Below are 27,104 nucleotides of genomic sequence, written 5' to 3' on the forward strand. Positions count from 1 at the left end.
AAGAGACCAGCAGAGAAACTGGGAGGCATCGGAATGGGCGAGATGGGGGAATCGGTAAGGTAAAAATTACCATTTTTTAAACCATACGGCCACTTGGAAATTTTTGGTGTTGAAAGGGACCAGAAGGTGGAGGATTTGGAAAGCATCAAAACAGGACTAGTAAGGTGAACATTTCTTGACATTTTTTAAAAAATTTTGCTACCAGACAATCCCTTTTTTGCAGATGAAAGATTTCTTTTGTTTCTAACTTTTAAAAAAAACAAAATTTTGACCAAATTGAAAAAAATTTAAAAAAGTTACATTAAACACATAAATTACTTATGTAGATGATAAAAGATACAATAACTATGAAGAAAACCGTTGTTTTTGCTTTTATGAACCCAAATTTGCAAGATATTTTTGATGCTGAGGAGAACACCTCAATGGGCCTTCTGGTTCCAATTGTGGAGAAGATTCATCCTGAGCCATAAATACATTACCCGCTAAGCCCACACCGAGGATCATCTGTTAAACTGTCTCACACCTGGATTTATTCACAAATCTAATTATTGAAATTAATTATCGCAATCTGAAACGATGTGACAGACCTATGACTTTACCCGGTCAGATGGCATGATTTATTTTCAATTAATTCTACCGCGACATGATATCACTGTAAATGAATCTGAAGACGAACGATTGGGAAGTAATTCCGAACAAGCAAAAGCATTTTAATTCCGAGGGGAAGCCGAAAGATAACACTTAAAGGGAAAGTGTTGCGCATTTCATTTTGCTTTCGTTAATTAGATTTCAGCGAAGAGATGACAAATAATGTGTTTCAGCTTATTAAAGTGTTTTAAAAATGTTGCAGCTTTTTTTTTTTTTACGTTTAAAAACCTTGCCCGGGGGCAGCCATATTGGAGGCACACAATTCCTTCCTATATTATCTTGTGTATGTGCTTTCTGGCAGCTCCAAAACATGGGAGTCAAGTGACAGAGAAATGTCACAGACTAATACATCCCCTAGGAAGTGACGGAGTACCCTACGCCAACCCCCCCGCCCCCCCCCCGGAAGACCAGGGAGCAGTTGCCGAGCCTGTGTATAAGGTGGGATCTTACCATCCTGTCTTTAGGTGGTCATACGCATAAGGTTAACATTGGCCAAACCGGTCAATATTGTCAGGACCACCAACCATCTAATGTCTATGGGAGCCTCCTGATGACAGATGTTGGGGAAAAGAAGGATAAGGCTGTTGGATTTCAACATGCCCAATCTTTTTGGAAATATGCTGTTGTCAGAAGTCTCTAGCAGCGACTTATTACACTTTCCTCAATCAGAAAACATGCATGACTGTACGTGTATGATGGGGAGGAGCAGCTGTCCTAAGGTTTGGTTCACATGTGCCCTTTTTTGCTTCTATTTTTGCATTTTTTATAATAAATAGCACAATATTTTAATATAACAAGACAGAATTTTTTTTTAAATCACAGCAAAAATTATATAAAATTGTCTGAAGTTTAAATATATTTTCCTCTATTCTTTAATTTTAGTGCATCATTATAGCTATTTTTTTTAGCATCGTACTGCATTTAGGTTATTTTATGTCATTTCTAATGACTTATTTGCATTACAAGCTTATTTCATTTCATTATTAAATAACTGAAACCAGAGAACTAAAAACTGTAATATAGGAGATTTCTGATGTCTTTAAAAACATAAAAGCCTTACAATTCTACGGACAAACAAAGAAATAAAAATGTAATGTTTTGGGGGAGAAATTACATTACAGAAAAAAAAAAAATATTGTATTTTTTTCCACAAAAACAGAACTAAGAATTTGGTCAAAAAGTTAAACTGAATGTGATCTTTTCCCGCCCTTGACTTTAATCTCATAACAGATATGTGTGCATAGGGCCTGAATGGCGTCCCTATAGATCCCCGCTAGAAAGCTGTTGTCCATGCACCGCCCTATGGCGCTGTATGACAAGGCTTCAAAGAGTAAAAACAACTGTGTGTGTCCGTATGGAATAGCATAGAAAGTTGCAGACTTCTGCATCACGCCTCTGTACGAGATGTAATGTGGCCCTGGACACAAGCCACTAGTGGCAAAGCATTTTTTTTACAAATATTTTTTTTTCCATTTTCTTTTTAATTTTCAGGTCTTGCATTTTTAGTACTAATCTCAAAATGAACAATTTCCCATAGAAAAAGAAAAATGTTAAGAGTTTGTTCACCCCTCGTCAGTTCGAAAGGTGAGCGTTCCTGCCCAATGTATACAGCCTTATCTGACCTGTGCGCTACCAGGCGACGAGCTCCCCAGGAAATATACAGGATTTCATGATATCAGACAGCAGCTATGAAGACGCGATCTCTATTAATATTTTACTATGGATCCATATTGATTACACCGACGGCATTCCAGCCGCTGACCTTTGTGAATCAGGTAGAAGGAATGCATTCTTATCTGACAACCGCTAAAAATGATGGAGGAGGGAGAACAGACCCCGACAGGACAGAATGATAGGAGTTATACTTACTACGGAGAAGAAGGAATCTGCCACAACAATGTAAATACAAAATAAAGGGTCAGGTATTTTAAAAGGAGTCTATTCTTCCTTGATGAAATACAGAAATCAACAATCCAGTTTCAAAATTTGTGATTACAGGTTTACTATTTCTTATGCATAGGGGGCAGTATTATATAGTAGTAGTTATACTCTTATGCCATTATGACTAAGGATGCGTTTAGCATCTGTAACACATCAATTATATTCCTGTGTGTTGTGTACCTGGGATTTTACAAGACGATCCAATAAAGATTTCACTTTTATTCTACTTTCTGGCTAGAATTCTCACGTCTTGTACATAGGAGCAGTATTATAGTAGTTATATTCTTTTATATAGGAGCAGTATTATAGTAGTTATATTCTTTTATATAGGAGCAGTATTATAGTAGTTATATTCTTGTACATAGGAGGCAGTATTATAGTAGTTATATTCTTGTACATAGGAGGCAGTATTATAGTAGTTATATTCTTGTACATAGGAGCAGTATTATAGTAGTTATATTATTGTACATAGGAGGCAGCATTATAGTAGTTATATTCTTGTACATAGGAGCAGTATTATAGTAGTTATATTCTTGTACATAGGAGCAGTATTATAGCAGTTATATTCTTGTACATAGGAGGTAGTATTATAGTAGATATATTCTTGTACATAGGAGCAGTATTATAGTAGTTATATTCTTGTACATAGGAGGCAGTATTATAGTAGTTATATTCTTGTACACAGGGGGCAGTATTATAGTAGTTATATTCTTGTACATAGGAGGCAGTATTATAGTAGTTATATTCTTGTACATAGGAGCAGTATTATAGTAGTTATATTCTTGTACATAGGAGCAGTATTATAGCAGTTATATTCTTGTACATAGGAGCAGTATTATAGTAGTTATATTCTTGTACATAGGAGCAGTATTATAGTAGTTATATTCTTGTACATAGGAGGCAGTATTATAGTAGTTATATTCTTGTACATAGGAGCACTATTATAGTAGTTATATTCTTGTACATAGGAGCAGTATTATAGTAGTTATATTCTTGTACATAGGAGGCAGTATTATAGCAGTTATATTCTTGTACATAGGAGGCAGTATTATGGTAGTTATATTCCTGTACATAGGAAGCAGTATTATAGTAGTTATATTCTTGTACATATGAGCAGTATTATAGTAGTTATATTCCTGTACATAGGAAGCAGTATTATAGTAGTTATATTCTTGTACATAGGAGCTGTATTATAGTAGTTATATTCTTGTACATAGGAGCAGTATTATAGTAGTTATATTCTTGTACATAGGGGCAGTATTATAGTAGTTATATTCTTGTGGAGATCAGGCTGTATTATATCAATGGGTTTATTTCAGTACACTGGAAATCAGTTGTGTCTCGCCTGTATTCAGATGAGAACCAGTAGACTTGTCTTGAGCCTATATCTGAATCTTGAAATATACAAATGCAATCAAAACTATGGCAGGGCATAATTTATAAATACCTTTGATCCTTACCAGACAGTAATTTGTAATGCAATCTCATTTACCGTTAGGCTGCTGAATAGCAACCACTTTGCATTAAGCAGATAAATACATCAGACTGAATGATATGCCCTATGACTAACCATCAGTTTCGCAAATGAGCTACACACGCTCCCTAGAACAAACATCGGGGTAAATGTAATTGAACGTCAAGGATCAAGCATCGGCAAAGACAGACAGCGTGAATGCCACACTGCAAGGGCAGTTAATTACAATATGGATATCAATGAACACCGTTTCCTCAAAGGATGGGAAATTATATGTATTGAGTGATTCACCAGAACGGAAAATTTCAAATGATGCAGGTGTGAGATGCAGCGCCATCGAGGCCCAGACACTGCGCTCCCTGGCAGGCAGACATCTCATTTGTTTTTTGGCTCATACAAAAATCATAAGAACATTTAAAATAGGAAACAAAATCTTGTTGAAATGCAGGTTTATTCACCTTATTATGAAGGTTTATGATTTCTACACTGGAGAAAAAGAATTTGAACAGGGTCTTATTGTTTCAGTGTTGAGACTCTCAGCATGTGTTTAATAAAACCGTTATCCTCAGAACCACTTTTAGAATCTCAGAGAATTATCCAGATATTGTATAATAGTAGTTATATTTGTGTTTACTTTGGGCAGTATTTTAGTAGTTATATTCTTGTACATAGAAGGCAGTATTATAGTAGTTCTATTCTTATACATAGGAGCAGTATTATAGTAGTTATAGTCTTGTACATAGGAGGAAGTATTATAGTAGTTCTATTCTTATACATAGGAGCAGTATTATAGTAGTTATATTATTGTACATAGGAGCAGTATTATAGTAGTTATATTATTGTACATAGGAGCAGTATTATAGTAGTTATATTCTTGTACATAGGAGCAGTATTATAGTAGTTATATTCTTGTACATAGGAGGCAGTATTATAGTAGTTATATTCTTGTACATAGGGGCAGTATTATAGTAGTTATATTCTTGTACATAGGGGCAGTATTATAGTAGTTATATTCTTGTACATAGGAGGCAGTATTATAGTAGTTATATTCTTGTACATAGGAGCAGTGTTATAGAAGTTATATTCTTGTACATAGAAGCAGTATTATAGTAGTTATATTCTTGTACATAGGAGCAGTATTATAGTAGCTATATTCTTGTACATAGGAGGTAGTATTACAGTAGTTATATTCTTATACATAGGAGGCAGTATTATAGTAGTTATATTCTTGTACATAGGAGGCAGTATTATAGTAGTTATATTCTTGTACATAGGAGCAGTATTATAGTAGTTATATTCTTGTACATAGGAGCAGTATTATAGTAGTTATATTCTTGTACATAGGAGCAGTATTATAGCAGTTATATTCCTGTACATAGGAGCAGTATTATAGTAGTTATATTCTTGTACATAGGAGGCAGTATTATAGCAGTTATATTCTTGTATATAGGAGCAGTATTATAGTAGTTATATTCTTGTACATAGGAGGCAGTATTATAGTAGTTATATTCTTGCATACAGAGGACAGTATTATAGTTGAATAAAAGATTATAAAACTATTCAAAAAATGTCATGCAATAGTACATAATGCCAGACTAATTACTTCCTGGGATTGCTTTATAAAACAATGGGTTATCTAGGAATTCTTGCCTCCTGAGGGGTGTTGCACACTTTGGTTCTGCATAATAGAGTACAGGCATGTACACAAGGAGCTGACAGGTCTCCCTAAGAAGATGAATCTGCTGATCCGTCTCCTGTTTCTGAGAGGGTGATAATACAGTCAAAAAGGTCATTACAGCAAGCAGCATGAATGACAGAGACAGATGGAGCAGGCCTTGGATCACTGACAGTCTATGTGGGGTTCCCACTATCACTCAGCCAGGCAATGACTTACTTTGTCAAGTCATCTGAATGTTTAACTTTTTTTAATCACAGCTCAGTAACCACAGGCTTTAGGATCGGAGATGAAATGAGAAGCTGCCAGTGACTAACAGAGTCCGGGGTGCCGCTATAGGGGGGGCAGATGTAGCAGGGGGATAACTTCTTCCATTTATGAAGACTAGAGATCAGCAAAGTTTAGAAAAATGTGATTTGGCTGATTTGCTTAATTTTATAAAACAAATTCTCTTTGTGACAAATTACTTTTTATAGGCGGGTGCAATGACAGGGAATGCACTGTTACCCATCATTGTACCCCTCAGATGCCGCGTTCATACATGATTGCGGCATCTGAGAGTAAAAACTGTGTAAAATTAACAGAAAAAAAATTATATCATGCTTACTGCCTCCATTTGCTCGCGACAGGACGGCCGCAGCCATCTTGCTTGAAGATCTGGAGCAAAATCTCTCGCGGCCCGAGATGACGTGGTCACACCAGCCAGCGGGATTTCACCCGATATCTTCAATCAAGATGGCAGCAGCTGTCCCATCTCAAGCAAATGTAGGCGATAACTAAGATAAAAAAAAATTTGTTTTGTTTTTTTTTGCATTATTTCAGGTTAAATCGATTCACTCCCCCAAAGCACAAGGAAACTCTGCTTTGTGGCAAATCAAATTTATCCTGAAATTCGGATCTAAATTTTCACAAGAAAGGTATCATTTTAATCAGCAGGAGGAACCCTACTAGACAGTATGGCTTGTCTACTAAGGGTTAATCTTGCAGGCAGCTGCTCTTTAAATATGCATGGTAAACTATTTGGACCACCATTTTTTATTTTTTATTTTTTTATTCATTACTTTGGGCAGAGATTCAGTTTTAACCCTAGCACTGAACCTAAATACCCTGGCCAAGGTGGAGTGGCTGGTTGGCACCTACACCTTGTACACATGCCCTCCTCCAGCTATGCCTCCGCTTTGGACATCCAAATGCTGTCAGACCATCTCAAAAAATTTATTGCACAAGAATCAGGATGGCGGCTACTACATCTTGTAGTAGATGTCGTGATGATTCTAGTGCAATGAATTTATGTGATGGTGATGGTCTGCAAACATTGTGATTGCGAGGATGTCCTAAGCTGGGGGAGGGTTGGGAAGTCCTATAGATTATATGCAATAGAAGTCTGTACCTTTCCGCAAATTGCACCTGCAACTTGGATGTGAGGGGTGTATTGCACCTTCCTTGCTTGCCCTCGTCTCCACAAAAAAAAAAATATATAAATTTAGCTCACCCTTCAGACCTCTGGGCCTTTGGATGTGCTATGCCTTTACACGCCATAGGTCGTAGATGAAAGAAAAAAAATAAGGCAGCAAAATCAAAAACAAGAGTTTACGGAGGCTAACGATGACAAAAGATCTGCAAAGGCAGTGATTTACAAGGTCAAGAAAATGGACGCCTCCTGGGACCCGGTAATAGAGTACAGGGGGTTTGGTGAAGAGAAGGAGATTATCTTGATAGATGGACCGGAGAAGAAACAGACAATAAACCATGAGCCGGGAACAAATTCCCCCCCCCCCCCCCCCTCCCCACCTATCGGAATGGAGGCGAGTCAGCATAAGCGGCCTGATGTTACCTTTTGGTTTTTGCAAGCCTAAGAGTTGGGGGTTAATAAATAACCAGACGAATCAATTACGGAGTGTGAAATTAAGGAACTGATTGAAAGAGGCTGCGGAGAGCAACATCTGCTATCGATTGTCCATTTAGAGGAGGAAGGGCAAACGAGCGCATTTAAAAAAATAAATAAATTGGGAGATGGAGGCTCCTTGGCATTGCAGGCGATAGTCAGTCAATTACACTGCGTTATGCTTAGTATAGGGTCTGAAGGGGTAGGGCATGACTCCCCCATAGGTAAGTGTTAATGAGGGTGTTACACCAACATTCCTGTTATATATGGCCCAGCAGCGAGCGCCTATCAACGAAATACAAGTCGATCGTCGCTTGTTTAGAGGGCTTTTTACACTGCCCGATACAAAATGAATTTTATTAGTTATTACGATCATTCATCCCCATTCAATTTGCATGATGTTTACACAAGGCAATATATGCCGCAAAAAACTATTTTAGATGCCGACTGAGGAGTGTTCGTACTATTGTCTGTCCCCAGTAATTGGCTTGATCCTTGCCCCTCAGTCATTTGGGGTTCTCCTCGGCCCTTTAGACCTTGTTTAAAGCATTAATTTCTGGGAGGGCACATTTTGTGGTCCCATGTAGCCACCTCAGGGGTTATTTTGTAAGTGCACAAGGTTGTAGATGCATATTTACCAACATTGGGTGTGCAAGCCTCTCTTGGGAAGGCCCCAAACCCTCCCAGGAATGCTGGCTGGGGCTTACATAATCCCCACCTATTTTCTTCTCGGCATAGCCAGAATTTGCCAGAGCTGTCTATGAAAATTAGGAACAGTCCCTATAAATTTGGGACACACAAGAGCCCTGGTGCCTTGGGTTGCCCATAGACCCCTCTGCAACACAAGAAGGTGCCAGTATTCTGAATAGCACATGGTAGGTGGGGGCCCTGGTACAGATTTTGAATTGGGGTCCAGAAGTTTTAATTTAAGCTTCTGAAGTGGTTTTCGACATGTGCACGGTGCTGGGTGCAAGGAAGATATTAAGAAGTCATTTGCCCATGACCAGAAAATTTAGATACAGAACTAAGGCTGCAAACAATCTTTGCCATGGGTAAAGGAAACCCCAGTTACGGCTTAGTTGGGAGAAATGATAACCCAGCCACAGTAGGGTCTGTCCACAGATATCCTTGAGGAACATCTCTGATATCATCAGGCACTACACACAAACGATATCATATCCAATAGGAGCTGAAAACACAAAATGTTCCCTATTTAGGAGCATCAGTATGTTTTTTACTCAGCAAAGTCAATTATCGCCTGGTCCCAAAGATTCAAGTAATTAATTTTTAATTTGTGTGTCTATATATTTGTACCACCGGGCAGTTCCCATTTGGGAATTCTTACTAATTGGGTAAACGAGGTCAGACAGTGCTAGCGTGGGAACCATGTGAGTGATAACAGGCCAAAGCTTCCACCGGCAGCACTGGCCGATGAGTAATGATTTGTGCTTTCAAATGAGAGAACTTAGAACCAGTGATCAGACGGAAGACGCTGGAGTACTGTGCGTCCGCCACCGCTTTCCATCTGCTTCGCTGGGAATCTCGGTGATTCAGCTAATTAAGTCGAAGGCAGATGAACCTGATCTACACACAAATGGGTTAAATCTGTAACCAATTCAACTGCTTGGTCCACTACAGCATAAATGCAATGGCAATTTAAAAAATAATGGTGCCTCCTGTTGCCCATCCTTTCCAACACACCCAATCCTGCACTCCATCTTCGAAGAAGAAAAGGTTCACCACATAAAGCATGCTGGGCTGGGACATTGACTTCTACCTTAAACCCAGACCACCTGGGTACTGGTATCATTAACAAAAACACTACCAAATAGAGAAGTGAAACTGCTCTACTAAGAAAAGGAGAAAGGGGACCTTCTAGGAAAACAAAAATTTGTCTCCTACAGAACTACCTTCTCCCAATGTCTCCCGAGCAGGTAACCACTTGTCATTACAGTGACCCAAATGGTAAGCTGGTGCCAGGGGTCTGTAAACTAGAAAACAGAACTCCAGCCTATGGACGAGCGCCAAGTAATTTTACCTCCACCCATGCAGCCTCTTCCCTGCACAGCTCTGAGCCGGAAGAGACTACCTTTTGCCTTTTAAGGGTATTCCCAGGTGCTTATCGATGACATATCCTTAGGATAGGTAATTAGTATTTGATCTTGATCGGGAGGGGCAGCGGGTCTGACTCCCAGCACCTTGCTGATCAACTGCTTGAAAAGGCCGCAGCAATCCGGTGAGCACCGCAGCCTCTTCCGAGGCCAGTGATGTTACTTTCATCAGTTACGTGGCCTAGGTGCAGCTCAGTCCTATTCAAGTAAATGGAACCGAGCTGCAATACCAAGCATGGACACTATGCTTGGTAAGCATCGAGGAGGCCACAGTGCTCACTAGATCCCCACTGATCCTGAGGATAGGTCATCAATATTAAACACCCAGAAAACCCCTTTAAATGTGAGGAGGCCACAGTGCTCACTGGAATCTTGCCTTCTCGAGTCGGACCCCCACTGGTCCTGAGGATAGGTCATCAATATTAAAACACCAAGAAAACCCCTTTAAAGGTCATCCATACTTTCCCATACTGGTCCATACTGTTAACATCAAAGGGGTAACAAGCAGAACACTTACCTGGTGACCTCCTTTTCATCTTTTCAGCAGCACATCCTCCAATTCCTGGGCTCCTCTTCTGTCATTCAAGAAGACCGCATCTCTATTCAGACTTCCTTGATAGAAGTCAAAGACACTTCCTGCTCGTCTAGCCCTGCTCTTGGATTGGACAGCACTGTTCAGCCAATCAGCGGGAAGCAGGAAGTGTCTTGGACTACCAAATACACAGTGTGTAGCAGGTAGTCTGAGAAGTGGTGCGGCCATCTTGGATGACAGAAGAGAATCTGGGAATTGGCAGATCTGTAGCTGAAACAATGAAAAGGACGGCACCACGTAAGCATCCAGCTCGTGAATTATTTTCACCTTCAACCAGAGAATCATTTTAAGGCCTTGTTCACACCTCTGTCAGAGGCTCCATTTCAGATTTGATGGGAATTTTTTTCTGTCAAAACAACAGACACCATGGCACATCCCAGTGGGAGCCACTATAAGTCAATACGGACCATCAGATGATGGATCTGGAAGAGTTTTATGGTTTCTGTCATAGACAGAAACTGCAACACAAGTGTGAACACAGGATTCCAAAAAAAGTAAGACAACGTTGAAAAAATGTAAAAACATTTTTGAGAAATATAATGATTCCATAGGTGTGTTAATCTTCAAGGGACCATTTCAATGACCAAGGACAGCCATTTTGTTTGGAGCCTAAACTGAAATATTTGCTTCTATCCCTTGAAGCACTATGACAATGGCGGCAAACAAAATGGCCTCCATGAGTTTTTGTGATGGTTGCGCAACCGAAAAGCAAATATTACCTCACAGGTTGGATATAATATCCCCTTCTAGCAAGTCTGGGTATTACACATACAAGGTTCAATATGAACCTGACTCAAGATATAAAAAAAAGACTCCTCACACTAGATTGTATTTCATTGTTCGCAGTTGTCAGGTGATAAATAACTCCCAACCATGTGGCGATGTGTTACCTGAGCCGGGACGCTGAGCGTTGCAGATCACAGGCCCTGAAACGCCTTGTGCTTCGGGGGGTCTGTATGGTACTTTGGGATGCGAGCTAAGCCCTACAATCCTTCAGATGTGAGAAGTTCCGTGATTTACTGCGCCAATAAAAAAGGATTAAGGACGAAGTCATGTAAATTCTTAGGATACGGTTGAGGGGGAGGTTTATAAAGGTTTTTGTGCGAATGACTGTGACAGCGATTCAGGCGATCCATAGTTTTCCCGAACAATCAACTATGAAACTTAAGACTTCCCTCAGGCTACACTTAGCTCTCAACAAGGGCTCTTAAGCCTGTCATACATCACGCCGACATTTCTCATGGCGGGCCTGTAAGCGGCTCGCGTCACACCGACCCAAGGTACAAGATTCTCGGGGCTCTGCTAACACTAGGGTGGATTAAAGAGTTAACCAGTGTACTTCAAAAATAACATGACCTTTAAGATGTTCTATAAGGCTTACAAGTAACAGACGTGCCGCGTGTAACCACAGGGCGCGGAGGTCCGTGATTTCTGACATTAATGTGCTATAGTTTTCCGTTCATTGTAAATTCTGTAAAAACTGAATTGCCTTGCAGGATGTAAAAAAAATTTGGGGGAAAAGTTTTTATATAAAGGGACAGAATGAGTAAAAAAAAAAAAAAAAGAAGCCACTGCTGCCTTTCTAATGCTTACTGCCCCCCTGTTTCCACTTCCTGCTCCGGGATCAACAAACAGGAAATGCCTGTAGATGCCTACTCAGCCAATCACTGGCTAAGGTGGCTCGCTGCCTTAGGGTCCTTTCACACGTCCGCATGAATGGGTCCGGATCCGTTCTGCAACGTTGCGGAGCGGATCCAGACCCATTTATTTTCAGCGGGGCCGGAAAAGATGTGGACAGCACACAGTGTGCTGTCCGCATACGCATTTCCGGTCCGCGGCTCCGTAAAAAAATAAAACATGTCCTATTCTTGTCCGCAGCTGCATTTCCATTGGGGTGCCGGCCCAGTGTTTTGCAGATCCGCAAAACACTGCGGACGTGTGAATGGACACTTACAGTGCATGTGTCTCCTGACACTTCCTGTGTGACGGGACCAGGAAGCAGAGACCAGCCGGGACCCAGTTGGAACAGTGGGGGATATGTAGGTTTATGGGAACCTTTTATGGCTCTTCTACCCCCGCCAGACAACATCTTTAAGGCTAAATGCACACGATCAGGATTGCATGCGGATTTGCGTGCGGAACATCCGCACCGTAGGTCATGTACATTGTATTCTATGAGAATTTTAAATTCTTAATGCACACGATGCGATTTTTAAATCCGCAACATGTCAATTTATTTTATTTTTCCTGACCGGATTTTCTTCATTCACTTAGTAAAATCCGCACCAATTGATGTGGATTGACCGCACAGATTTGCCTGCGAACATCTGCGGATTTCAGTGCGGATTCTCCGCACATGTATCCTGAACGTGTGCATGTGCCCTAAAGGGTTACTAACCTAGATGGGTTCTCGAGGGGTATTCCAGTATTAGCAAATAATGGTTATTCTTTTGTAAAATAAAAAAAAAGATATACTTTGTGCAGCAGTTTTTTTTCACAGTTTTTTAAGATCTCTGCTATCTGTCAATTAAAAATAATCTTCATTATTTACTTTCAGTAAACACAGTACTGTTACCAGAGCAGTCTCGTTGTGACTGGGATAGATTTTTTTTTTCCCCCACTTGAAATAATAAATGAAGGTTCGGAATAAATGACAACAAGCAAAGGTCTTGAAAAGTGTGAGATTCGATAGAGAAAAAGATTGCAAAATACGCTGGGAATATTCATGGACGTAACATGGGTCATAGATAAGTGGTCAACTCCTTCAGAAGCCCCACGGATCAGCAGAATTAAGTGCTCGAGATACGCTCTCAGACGCTTAACCTCCTTCATAGAAATACTGCCATAGAGACTATCTCCACAATGAGGGTCTATCTGGTGCTGGTCTCGGACATCTACACAGGCATGTGTGGTTGACAAAGCACCATAAGCCCCTCGCCTTTTTACTTAAAGGGGTTGTCCCACAAAAAAAATACTGTGTCGTTTTCAAACCAGCACCTGGATCTGAATACTTTTGTAGTGGCATGTAAATAAAAGGTTAGTATAGCCACTGAGTTACTCAATAGAATGAATATGTATGGCGCCACCTGCTGTTTGTTCTTTTTCTCATTTCTCTGTCCACCTCCATGAGGTGGCCGCACATGCTCAGTTCCATCCTTTAACTGCCTCCTGAGCTGTGATAGGGAGAGAGCTTCAACAGAAAGAACATGCCCCCGTGGCGTGTAGCAGAAAGGACACACACCATGAGCTTCTAGATTTATATAAAACGGGGAGCTCTCTGGATCCATGTGAGGTACAGGGCTGGTTCTACCTTTGTTAAAAAGACAGGTCATGTACTATATGATGTTTAATTTTAATTTTTTACATTAATCATGGGATACCCCCTTTAACTTCCTGTTTCACACACACAAGCATTGGAATACGGGTGCAAAATGGATTCCTCCATGGACACATCCAGAAAATATTTTTCAGATGTTACGGTAACTTTACATAGAACTGTTGAGGGATATCTGGAGTGGAAGCTTTCACGTCAATCACAATAAGATTTTCCAGTATTTAAAAGGGGTATTCCCATTTGAAGCATTTATGGTGTATCCAAAAAGATTTGCTGCAAATGCCAGATAGGAGAGTCCTTGAAATGAGAGGAGCACCTCTCAAGAGTCCAACGACCTCCCATTCACTGCGTTCTCCATACATTTCAATTGAGAGGTCCTCTCAAGTATCCAAGAGCAGTGTCGGACTGAGGTTCCTTGGGCCTACCAGAGAAAATTATTCTCAACGCTCAACTCCTTATATAAAGCTTGTGGCTTGCTCTAAATCCAGCCAAATGGTTTTTTTTTCAACTGGATCTTTAAGGCCTATTATGGAACCAGAGCCTGGGCCCACCAGAGGATCCTCTGGTACTCCGGTGAGCCACTCCGACCCTAGTCGAGAGCTCCTTCCACAGACTTTGATACACCACAAGTGTTGGAACCTCTTCACCAAAGCATATGGTGAATTTAGTGGCTTGGGAATTGGTATACAAGGGGTCACCGGGCCCTCGTTCTTCTGGTAGGTGAGACCCCAAGATCCTGTGCTAGAACATGGTTAAAATGGGAATTTAAGATCTCAATTTAATTATTCAAAGAAAATCCAAGTTAACATAACTAATCATTTAGTTGGAAAAATATAAGCAGGTAAGGCCATGGTAAATGTCAGAGAGACGGGAAAGTTGCAATTTCTCGAACTATAAGGGAATCTTCTATCAAGATGGGCATCTGTGTAGTTAGGGTACGGTCTCTATCCTCATCGTGACAGGACGCAAGAAACAATTACACCCTGAAAGGTTATTCATAATTTTTAGATGAGTTAATTAGTAACCGCGGCCAGTTCTTCTTATTGCGCTAATTAATAATTGATTATGCAATAAATTAAACACTATTTTTCATCAAAATCTAATTAAATATCTTTTTCCCTCTTGTTGATTAGATCAGCCAGGCTCTTTGTTAAATATGTTTGTGCAGAGCTGAACAGATTAATTTGAATTTTAATAATTCATGGCTCTTTTAGAAATGAGTAATTATGGGTGGTAATTATAGTAGTTAAACTTGACCAGAATGAGGAGCTATCGTGATAGATGATAGAATCAGTTCATTATTTTGTTTAGAAGGGGGAAAAATATGCAACAAAGCGTAAAAAAAAAAAAAAAGCAAAAAAACGGCCATAAAAACCCACTATACACATTAGCAACAAGAGTGAACAAAGTGAAATTCCTTTAATCCAACATACAATAATCTACAAAATCTGATAATTTGGTAATGGTTTCTTCCGCAGAAGTGCAATACAGTTAGAGCACTTACCAACAAAATAGGCCAGGAGGATCACCAGTGTGACAGAAATAATGATAGCACTTAAAGCGGCACATTTCCAATTGCAGTATTTGGACGGCTTCTGCAGGTTAAAGGCAGGTCTGGAAAAAGTGCTTCGAGGAAGAGGCCGGGGTGGTGGGGAATACACAGTGCTGGAGGTCAGAGGATAGCCTGGTGAGGTTGTACAAAACAAGGGAGATGTACCTCCTGGCTTAAACAGAAAATGCCTAGGGATAAAGAAAAAGCAAGAGAGAGTTGAGCTTGTAGATAAAAGGCCATAATATATGTATGTGGGTACAGTAATGGGGTCTACATCTACCCCTAAAATGATGTGGTTATAAAGAATTGCCTTACAAAGCCTCCTGTTGTACTGTTTTATAATACAGTACAACCCAATGAGGTTCATATAATGGAATAGGAAGATTAAGCAGAACTGACAGGATATTTGACCCCACTACGAATCCTAAAAACATAATGGAACAGCTATCCACATAGCATGCACGACTGCAAACATTTAATCAAACAGCATAATGTCTACTAAACAAATGATCCTGCACACTTATTTTTCAGTGAGGAGATCAATGTTATGCTTGAACACAAAAATTCCTCCTCCACCAGTAGGCTTTATATATGGCATCTGTACATATGTACATCTCTTTTCACCATCTTGCAAAGACAGAATATAAGAAAGAGAAATACAGAGGGCATGTGTCCCATTGGGTGGAATTTCCTATATTATAGCATAAGCAATTGACCATCCACAGATACATTTTTTTAAACTTTTTGAAAATAGAATTATTTCGAACAACATCAGACACGTAGCGTAGAATTTCATTGAGCATAGCCCGGTTTGTATGGTGGCCATTAACATTAGATAGAAGTTGGCTGATGGTTGAACAACCATTGAATGAACATTCGTCTGGTGAAAGATCGTTCCAGCAATGCAGCCACTGACATTTTAGTTGTACAAATTGGCCACACATGCACAATGAAACCGGGCACAGGACAAATACTCTTTCACCGAGGAAGGTTCTTTCGTGGAACAATCATTCATGTAATTTCGACTGTACCATATGCAGTCAAGAACTAGCAACTATCGAATGACATTTTTAAAAACACAGCCAACTTCTTTTCATGTGATGTCTGTCATCTGTCAGCTAAAACAATCGCTCAGTGTTAAATGTCATCCAATGAATGATAGTTTTGGTTGAAATGATTAGTTTTGAAGAACTTTAGACTAATGTGTATGGCGACCTTTAGCTTAGGCTTCGAAGCACTAACTTTTTTTAGCGTATTGGCAATTATTTTTTTAGAAATCCACATTTTGCATATTGATGAACCGATGGTCCTTGTAACTCAACTACACAAGATCGGCATTCAACAATTCTCGAAACTGATGTTGATCGAAGACAATTCTCAGCATGAGATTCATTCAAGTCGAGAATCAATAACAGTTTAGACTGAAAATTCTGAACACTGAAGTAATAGAACAGTTGACCTGACACTTCAGAAGGCCGGAGCTTTAACCCAAAAAATATTGTTTTATTATATACCATGACTTGGTCTCCTGGATTGCAAATTATGGGTTCACAATGATAATTTTACCAAAATGCATGGCACTGCTGGGCACTTAAAAGATGTAAACTTTCAACAAAACTAGGGGCATGTACAATAAGACTTTTTATCTTATTCAACATCTCAGGACTGGACAGAAGATGAAGGTGTCTGTTCCAGAAAATATAGTTGGCCAACCATAATCTAGATCATGTGCAAGAATAAAGGAACACTCATGGTCTTCTCACCAACTCATTGGTGATCAAAGTCTTGAAAATTTATAAACCATAAATAGATAAAAAAAAAAAAAAAAAGAAAATGTTATATAGGCTAATTTATATTATTTTTAGAAGAGCACAGCTACAAATGGTGCATGCATAGGCTGTAGCTGCGCCCTGAAGTGCTTGAGAATACCCAAAGGCCACATAAAAAAGAAAAAGACACCAGTATTCTAAATGGGACATGGAAGGTGGCCCAGGAGCTTCAGGGTTCTCCTCTCTTTAGCGGCTCCCCATAGGTCAGGACTACTGTGGTTCCTCTACAAGGTTTTTGGATTCATAGTTGCCATGTAAACGTCCTCAGCAGTGCCAGATCTTGGTAATTCTAGCCAGCAGTGTCGGGTAAGTGCAGTGGTTTGGGTGGATGATGTCATGCAAATGGCACACAATTAATAGGATGTGTCACATACCCATCATTGTAAGCACCGTCATGTCGGGAGGTGGGGAGGATGTCCATCTCAATGAAGTTGTCCTGCAATGTCTCTAGGTATGTCTGCTTTGCTATATTTCTACACACAGATGGAAACATGAATGAAGGTCGTGAGTCATGCATCAATGAAGTGACCTCCTCTTAAAATGTACCCACCAGCAAAACCATCATCAAAATATGCAATTCTATAAGGTAACCATTCACTTTGTAATTAATTTTATTAGAAAAATATAAATGTCATTAAATAAAATGGGCATTTTAGATATTTTCCACCAGTAATTTTTAAGTAAAGCTCCAAGTAGATTTCATCCAAAAACATTACAAAAAATTCCATTGTTCATTTTGGGCTCACAGCTACCTTGTGTACAGTGGGAATCCATACATCACTTCTGTGGTGTGGACAAACATGCGTGGTGGTATGGCCTAAAAAGGCCCTTTCAGATTGTAGGATGTTCGGACAGATTATCGCTAACAAACGATGATTTAGGCGACCACGCCAACAGACCTATTACCTGATGAACAAGTTCTTCGCTCGTTCAACGGTTAAGTGGTGGCACCTTTACACTGGCAGATTATTGCTAACGAGTGTTTGTACGAATGCTCAATAGCGATAATCTGCTCAAACATCAAGCAGTCTATAGGGGCCTTAAAGGGGTTTTCCAGGTTTAAGGCCGATCTTGGTAATATCCTTCTCTTTATTTCTAGCCTACATATGAGTGGAGCATACGGGCATTTCCCTTGTCACGCTGCAATTGCGCAGCACAAGGATGTGTTTTCATTGTGTTGGTGACGTACCGGGATTCTCATCACTATGGTATGCCCAGCACTGACTGAAACAGAGGCTACTTTGCACAGTACCCATCTCCAAAACAGCCTTCTGCAGCACTAAAGAACACCTATCTGTGCCGGTAATGTCACCTGGCTCAGTGCTGGGTGAAAGTCTTGGCTTTCCATAGTGATGAGAACACCGATTCTGTATGAGGAAGAGCAACAGCATTGGGATCACTCCTCACCATACTGTGGAGGAGATCGCTGCATATAAATGAGCAGGTAATTGTCAGGAAGGAATACTTCCCTACCCACCAATCATGTGCTCCATCGATCAGTGTAAAGGGGCCTTAAAAGAAGCACTCCCACAAACATTTTAAATCTGTGACCTGTCAGAAGAATACATGCTGTAAGCCGCAGTGATGGTAATTTTCTTACCTGTGCCTGGATTTTGGAGTTATAACCTCCCTTCTGATACTCAGCTATGTCATGTGACCAACTGACCAACACTCTGCTTCCTCAACTGACACAGAACAGAAAGTCAGTTACTTCTCTATTCATTCCTATGAGAATGACATTGAGGCTCCCATAGAAATACATTAGAGAAACTGGCTTCCTGTCCACACATAAAATGCTGTGTTATTTGGAAAGTCACAGTGTGCTGGTCACATGACACAGATGAGGATCAGAAGGGAGGGGATAGCTCACAAATACAGGCATTGGTAAGAAAACTACCTTCAGTACATTTCACATCATGTACCTTCCTAAATGGTCAGAAAATATACATTTTTGTAGGAGTGCTTCTTTAAGAGTTCATTCGGCACCTGTGAAGTATTGCGAGATGTAAAAGTGGCCATTTTGGACTCAGAATTAATGTTTTTAAAAATTTTCCTCGTAACAGAAACCGCTGATGTCATTAATTTTTTTCTGGAGTCTACTTATGTAAACCTTCAAACTAAGGCACTGCCTGCTGAGAAAAATACAATGAAACTGTACATCACTCAAAAGACTAGTAATAAAAGTTGGTGCCTTGGGTCTCAAATGCCATGGGGCCTAACATCTTTTGCTTTTTCCTTGCCTTATCCCAGTCTAGATAAAATGTTATGTTATTGAGGATCCCTTTTTAGAGATTGTTTGCAATAAGAAACCCTAAAAACGACAATTTCCTTTGTATAGAATGAATTTCCGCAACTGAAAATTTTACCAAAATTTTCTAGATATATATTTTGATGATAATTCTACTTCAAGTGCTTTAGTGCATGAAGTTAGAATGGCATGTCATATACCAGTAATGGGAGAAAGAAATATCACAAAAAAAATGTGAAAAATAAATAAAAAAAGGTAAAAATTGTAGTTAAGTAAAATATTACACTGTACCAAAAAAATATAATTTTTTTTTTTTATGAATGCAAAACTGTTTCTCACTCGTGTGATCTCACCGAGAGATGAGATGACAAGACTCTCTGATCTTTTAAATTGTGTCCCACTGCAAATATCTGAAGAATGTCTGATGAAAGACCCCGCTATATGGTTCACAATCTGTAATAATTCTATAGTTTTTTTTTTGGGTCACTGCTTTCTAACTAGAAGACAGCTGGGGAAAATAATTACGTCCACATAACTGCTTGAAAATGCAATGATTGTAATAGAGGGCCAAGGTGAGGTGAGGGGTGCTGAGAGAAGCATGAACCGATGGGAATTTGACAAAAACAAATTTAAAGGAGCCACAGAACTGAACACAAATGCAGTGGATTGCTATCTTTACTGTTCGCCATAAAATACTGAGGCACGTGATGACGGATGATTACACTGAAAGCTAAATTATGAAGGCAAAATGGAATACAGATATTCAGCAGAAGCATTAGAAAAAGATTACATTTAAGATCCAAAATGAAACTCATCATTCAAAAATATCTATTACAATGCAATAATTTTATAACAAGAAACAATAATACAAGTATTTGCCCTTTACCCCTTCTTTCATGCCTGTGTCTGCAGCAATGTACTCAGTGAATATATCAGTGGTCTTTGAGAGGTAGGGCAACACCATGTACTCTAATATATTTTGCAGCCCGACGATACTTTGGGAATAAATCTCCCCCTGACTGGCACTGTTATTTCCAAAGTGCCATTCAGGGATAAATTTATTCCCAAACAGCCATTAGGCGAGACTTATTCCCAAATTGCCAGTCACCGGAGAATTATTCCTAAAGTGGTAGTAAGGTCTGATTTATTCCCTATCACCCCTGACTGGCACCTTGGGACTAAGTCACCTTCAACTGGCACCTTGGGACTAAGTCACTACCGAATGGCACCTTGGGACTAAGTCACCCCCGACTGGCACCTTGGGACTAAGTCACCCCCGACTGGCACCTTGGGACTAAGTCACCACCGATTGAAACCTTGGGACCAAGTCATCCCCTTGACTGGCACCTTGGGACCAAGTCTCCGCCGACTGGCACCAAGTCACCACCGACTAAAACCTTGGCACCAAGTCACCACCGACTAAAACCTTGGCACCAAGTCATCCCCTTGACTGGCTATTTTGGGGCTACCTTGAGACTACGTCACCCCCGACTGGCACCTTGACATCAATTCACCCCCGATTGAAACCTTGGGACCAATTCACCCCCTTGACTGGCACCTTGGGACCAAGTCACCACCGACTAAAACCTTGGCACCAAGTCACCACCGACTAAAACCTTGGCACCAAGTCACCACCGACTAAAACCTTGGGACCAAGTCATCCCCTTGACTGGCTCTTTTGGGGCTACCTTGAGACTACGTCACCCCCAACTGGCACCTTGACATCAATTCACCCCCTTGACTGGCACCTTGGGACCAATTCACCCCCTTGACTGGCACCTTGGGACCAATTCACCCCCTTGACTGGCACCTTGGGACCAAGTCACCCCCGACTGGCACCTTGGGACCAAGTCACCACCGACTAAAACCTTGGCACCAAGTCACCACCGACTAAAACCTTGGGACCAAGTCATCCCCTTGACTGGCTCTTTTGGGGCTACCTTGAGACTACGTCACCCCCGACTGGCACCTTGACATCAATTCACCCCCTTGACTGGCACCTTGGGACCAATTCACCCCCTTGACTGGCACCTTGGGACCAATTCACCCCCTTGACTGGCACCTTGGGACCAAGTCACCCCCTTGACTGGCACCTTGGGACCAAGTCACCCCCTTGACTGGCACCTTGGGACCAAGTCACCCCCGACTGGCACCTTGGGACCAAGTCACCCCCGACTGGCACCTTGGGACCAAGTCACCCCCGACTGGCACCAAGTCACCCCCGACTGGCACCTTGGGACCAAGTCATCCCCTTGACTGGCTCTTTTGGGGCTACCTTGAGACTACGTCACCCCCGACTGGCACTTTGGGACTAAATAACCCCCTGAGGTTCACCTTGGGATAAAGTCACCACCAAGGGCACCTTGGAACTAAGTCACTCCTGACGGGCACCTAGGGACTAAGTCCCCCTGACTGACACCTAGGGAATAAGTCACTCCTGACTGGCACATTTGTAAATTCATTTATTTAAATTTAAAAATAAATATTAGAGAAGTATTTCTCCTGGTTCTCCTTTAAGTAGAGCTCAACATTTAACGCAGATGAATAATTTGATTTATCAACCTTGATTCAAGTCAGAACTGTACTTGCTGCTGGAATTTATATCCTGTGCTCTTCGTGTACCATGTACCGGCCCTTGCTGCAGTCAGTTTACCAGCCTCATTGATTGGTTTCACCTACTGCTCTCGAGAAGTCCCCGCCACAGACAGTCTCGAGCATGACCGCTCCATTCATTACATAGAGGGAGGCTCTAATTCATGTTAATAACACTTCACAGGTCCCTAACACTTTCTGATGACTTTTTTCTTTTTGTCTGGCGTTGTTTACAGGTCACTTTGGCGTTGAGTGAAGAGCTTTTCAGATGTAACGTAAATACACAGATCAATGGCCGTTAGACTAAAACGCTTAGCTCCTTTAAATAACTGCGTGAACCGTAAGATCTTCACAGGCCCCAGTCCAGTCCTGCATTTGGTTGATAAGACGACGTTTCCCCTCAACCGGCAAACGGCTAGTGGTTGTTATGCAAGACACAAAATAAGCAAATTCTGGGAGAACCACATGGACATTCTGCTCTCTGAATCATTTCATATCATATTTAAAAACTGTATGTATTTTTGTGTTTAGCCTTTTTGCTGAAGAGGACATAAAACAGTTTAGCGTAATAGGAGTGAATCGGCATGTCTGAGAAAAAAAAAAATCTTCTCCCTGGACCAACTTTCATATGAAATGTAACATTCTTTTTTAGTGTTGGCATTAATAGACCCCCAAAATGACGACTTCCAATGTGTTTAAAGAATTTCCATGACTGAAAATTTTACCTAAATTTTGTGCATGTAGATTCTGATGATAATTCTACTTCCAGTTCCTTTGTGCACAACGTTAATATGGCAGGTAACATAAATGAAAAACAAAAAACTTAAAACAAAAATATGCAAAAAAAAGTAGTTAAAATATTACATTGTGCCAAAGAATATTGTGAATACAAAACTGTTTTTCACCCATGTGACCTGAAAAAAGAGGTTTTCTATGTTTTAGAACTTCTCCTCGTAATAGACCAGCAATATCAAATTGGCGGGGGCTCGATTCCTGGGACCCCTGTAGATCAGTTGGGGGATCCTCTTTCTAGGCCATATGATGTCACTATGCATTGATCACATGGCCTGGTTGCAGCTCAGCCCCATTCAAATCAATGGGGCGGAGTTGCAATACCAAGCACAACCACTATACAACGTACAGCGCTGTGATTGGAAAGCTGCCGGGAGCTCAGTTGAACGTAGCGGCTCTCTGAAACAGCTAATCAGCAGGGGTACCAGGACTCAGACCCCCGTCGATGTGATAATGACCTATCCTGAGCATAGGTCATCATTATCTTTACCCGGATAACCCCTTTAAGACATATCCCACTGACAATGAGAATGGTAACCTCAAATTGTCAATTTATCCATATATTCCCAGGAATAACATAAAAATGGCACAACGCATGGTCCTAACAAAGACCGATCAAGAAGTATAATGTAATGGGGAACACTAACAGATAAAAAATATACAATTACAATAAAAAGTTAAAAAAAAATTGAGGTATATACTGTGGTACATTGCCGATAACAGGCACAGGCATAACCCACCCTCCAAAGCGAGGACTAGGCGTACACGCGAATTACGTAATGCCCAAGACAACCCTTAGCCTCATGATGCAACTCATCTGCAACTGAATGCAAGTTGTGAAAAACTTTCCTACCAAGTTTCCATGGAAATTTCCAAGGACTGTCATGGTTTACAATTGTCAAAGACTTGCAAAAATTGTACCCCCAAGTTGCAGCATCAGAGCTAGAGTTAAGGCAATGTGTGTTAGTTGGGAAACAACTTTGTAGGTGAAGTTCAAAGCAATGACCCAAGTTTCTGTCTAGTCCTTGACTCAAAAACAGTCAACATGGTGTCCACCCCAGGGGTACAAGAACAAAGTTGATATAGATCATCCTGACATGACTATGCTACAATCATGTAAGTTCTAAACTCCTTCTCAGGGTATTATCCCTTTTGGGTTTCAAGGGATTAAAGGTCAAGCCGTGAACCAAAAACACACAACACTGCAACTTCTCTCCATAACCGCATCGGTCATGCTTCAAGAATTAATGATCTCCAGTTCTGACCTGTGGACATTACCCTCGTAATATATGTGCTTGTCATAATTGCCTAATTAGATAAAATGAGGCCAGCCACTTTTTTTGATTAATGTGTTATATAAAATGTCAGCTTTACTTAGTGGTCACTAAGCGACTATGCGTGTAATCTGCAATGTGAATTGCCTGTTAATTTCTACATAGTGAAGAAGAAGGTGACCCCCGAGATGGAGGTCACCTGGAATTTTTCAGAGTTCACGGTTATTTGTAACTCAAAGAGTTTTGAGGATCTTGTAGTCATCTACACGTGGACAACCCAACCGTATCTAATGGTTTTTAAGCGGCCATTGACCCAGAAAGGGGAAACTCTTCTTCGAACATAGAATTTGCTAAAATTCTGAAGAGGGTAACACCTTGCAGCAATTTGTCTGGATACTTCAAAGGGGAGTCTTAAGTATCTTCAATGACTGAAGAAATGTAAATAAGGAGAGCTCCAAGACAAGCACGTCCAATTGGGGTCTTAATGGCTAAGTGTGACCTTTGATAGGACGTTTACATGAAAGGTTGTCAAACATTTTTAGCTGACAGTTCCCTGGCCTTCCAAAGAAAAATGATGGAGTAAAGCCAGTCTATAAATGTAACCAACTTGAGACACTGTACTAGACTAAGCAGACTACTATAAGGAATAAACCTGTAGGTGACAAGACCTTCCAAGCCATCTCTGAAGAGAAGCTTAAGATATCACCCACCAGGCAGAAGCTTATCATGAACCCTACAGTACTTTCAATCTGATCCAGGATCCCTCCACGACTCCGTGGAAAGTTTTGGGTTGGGGGTGCTGCTCATTTATATTATCTGATCTGAACAAACAGATCTGCAGAGAATGCAATGGGAGAGCTATAGCGCAGGAAGTATTTTTTTAGGCTACCTCAGGCTCCCAAAATACAATGGAGTCACTCGTCATGGGTAACTTTTTAATAAGAGTAGAGTGTACCCCACTATATCACTCTCAACAGGGTTCCCTTGCCGGTGAAGATGCCCTTGAAAGAGTGTCCACAGCCTAACTTTAGAGAGCCCCTAGTGGCCAAAACAAACAAAAAGAGACAAATAGATATATTTTGGTTGCAGGAATGGTATCAAATTCAGGAAAAATCTGAGAAGAGCCCACAGGTTTAGGTGCCCATGTCAATTTGGAGAAAGCATGCTCAAAAACATTGTCCAACCAAGGCTGGTCCACCTTGATCTATCCAAACCCACGTACACCAGAGCGGAGTTGCTTCTTTATCAGGATGGGGTTCATTACTCTTATAGGTGGGTTTAGAGAGATTTTCTTTTACTGAAAAAGACACAGTATTAGTGTCTTCTGTTGGGGCTTGTCCTATAAGCTGACTATTGATGGACTGGGATGACTCTAAAACTTGCATAGACCCTTTTAAGGGCTTTTACCTGTCACATGCTTGGCCTGTAAAGAAAACAAGGGCTTGCAGTGTTGATTGCTTTTTCACAGCCTTTTATGAGCAATTAGCAGGATGGTGTCTTTGTCTTAAACCCGTCATCATTCACAACTCAAAACAACCTTGACATATTTCAGCAACTACTGAGAAGTACCTGGTCTCCAAGGGGATGTTGCTGTTGAGAAGCCAGTTGTCTTGACCATGGATAGCCTCCTGGGCACTGCCCGGTGGCTCTCCTGATAGTGAGTGATCCGTGGGAGCGGGGCTGGGGTTACTACGTGGGGTGAAGTTACCCCTGTTCAGGGAGTTGATGGAAGCTGCATGGTGAGGGTTTGCAGTGTGAGACAACGGTGGAGGTGGCGTTCTCAGTCTCAAATGGTTCTGCAGTCCCAGCGGCTGATCTGGAAAACATTAAAAAAAACAAAAAACACAAACGTTAATTTTAATCTGAAAGTAACGTGATTAATGAACAATAAGAAGATAATTAAGGGCAAATGGAAAATAACGGGGAACAATTGACATGAAAATCAACCACTAAAGTCTATGTGCATTTAGGCATTTCTGCAAATTAAAGACTCCAGGATTGTAGAAATCATCACATAGGGTAGTACTGTGAGTGTAGATATAATACTGCCTCCTGTACAAGACTATAACTACTATAATACTGCTCGTATGTACAAGAATATAACTACTATAATACTGCTCCTATGTACAAGAATATAACTACTATAATACTACTCCTATGTACAAGAATATAACTACTATAATACTGCTCCTATGTACAAGGATATAACTGCTATAATACTGCTCCTATGTACAAGAATATAACTAATATAATACTGCTCCTATGTACAAGAATATAACTACTATAATACTGCTCCTATGTATAAGAATATAACTACTATAATACTGCTTCCTATGTACAAGAATATAACTACATGTACAAAAATGGATCTAAATAAGGAGAATTATATCCGATTCTATAGTACGGTATTATTAGAGTTACAGCTGGACATTTTCAATGTGATTATTGAATAGGATAGGATCCAAATGATTCTAGCCTTATTAATGTTAATGCCGCCATTCAGACAACCCTGTGTGGTCCTGTTGGGGTGTGGTGGCCATAAACACTACTATAATGATGTACGTATTCTTCTGTAATTAAGGGATAAATACAATTAATGAAGACTAATCCTCGGCCCAGTTTATGAGGCGACTCAAAAGAAAACATAGTTTGGGGCTATGGAGCAGTCCGACAACTTTCATGTGTCCTGGAGACACAACTCATGAACAAACGTGGCGCTATTTAAGGGAAAAAAGCTGTCCCTGGATCTAAACCTGAGGAGTAAATGTTCTTCAATTGGAGTTTTCCATTAAGGCAGAACAAAGTTATGGGCCAAAATGTCTCCATTGTAAAATACATCACATCAGAAGAATTAGAACACAACTCTGAGACTGAGGCACTTTTTAAAAGCTGCATGTTGGTTGTAACATTCAGCTTGACCATAATGATAGTTAAAGAGTAGCTCTAGGGCTTTTTCACAAAAATGGCAAGTACTGGGTGGATTACAGAGGTCTTGAACCCTCCTTCCCTCAAGGCAAGAACATCACAATTGAGTGAAGTCTTTAATGAATATCTGAAGGTCTGCCATGAAATATCTAAGTTTGGTGCCATCTGTACCACATACCTCTTCATGTCACCAGAGGAAATGTCGACCATGAAATGTGGTTTCTGATGTCTA

General features: G+C 40.6%; 1 protein-coding gene across 1 annotated transcript in view; it reads right to left on the reverse strand.

Moving 5' to 3' along the window:
- Positions 1-27,104, reverse strand: part of TENM4 (teneurin transmembrane protein 4) — a 209,140-nt gene that overhangs the window by 127,720 nt on the left and 54,316 nt on the right. Inside the window, exons 3-5 of the mRNA XM_044285413.1 lie at positions 25,517-25,763; positions 17,416-17,514; positions 15,165-15,400 (exon numbers count right to left, since the gene is read on the reverse strand). Of these exons, the coding sequence (XP_044141348.1) occupies positions 15,165-15,400; positions 17,416-17,514; positions 25,517-25,763 (582 nt within the window). The remainder of the gene's footprint in view (positions 1-15,164; positions 15,401-17,415; positions 17,515-25,516; positions 25,764-27,104) is intronic.

The sequence above is a fragment of the Bufo gargarizans genome, chromosome 3, assembly GCF_014858855.1.
Source record: "Bufo gargarizans isolate SCDJY-AF-19 chromosome 3, ASM1485885v1, whole genome shotgun sequence".
Taxonomy (NCBI): domain Eukaryota; kingdom Metazoa; phylum Chordata; class Amphibia; order Anura; family Bufonidae; genus Bufo; species Bufo gargarizans.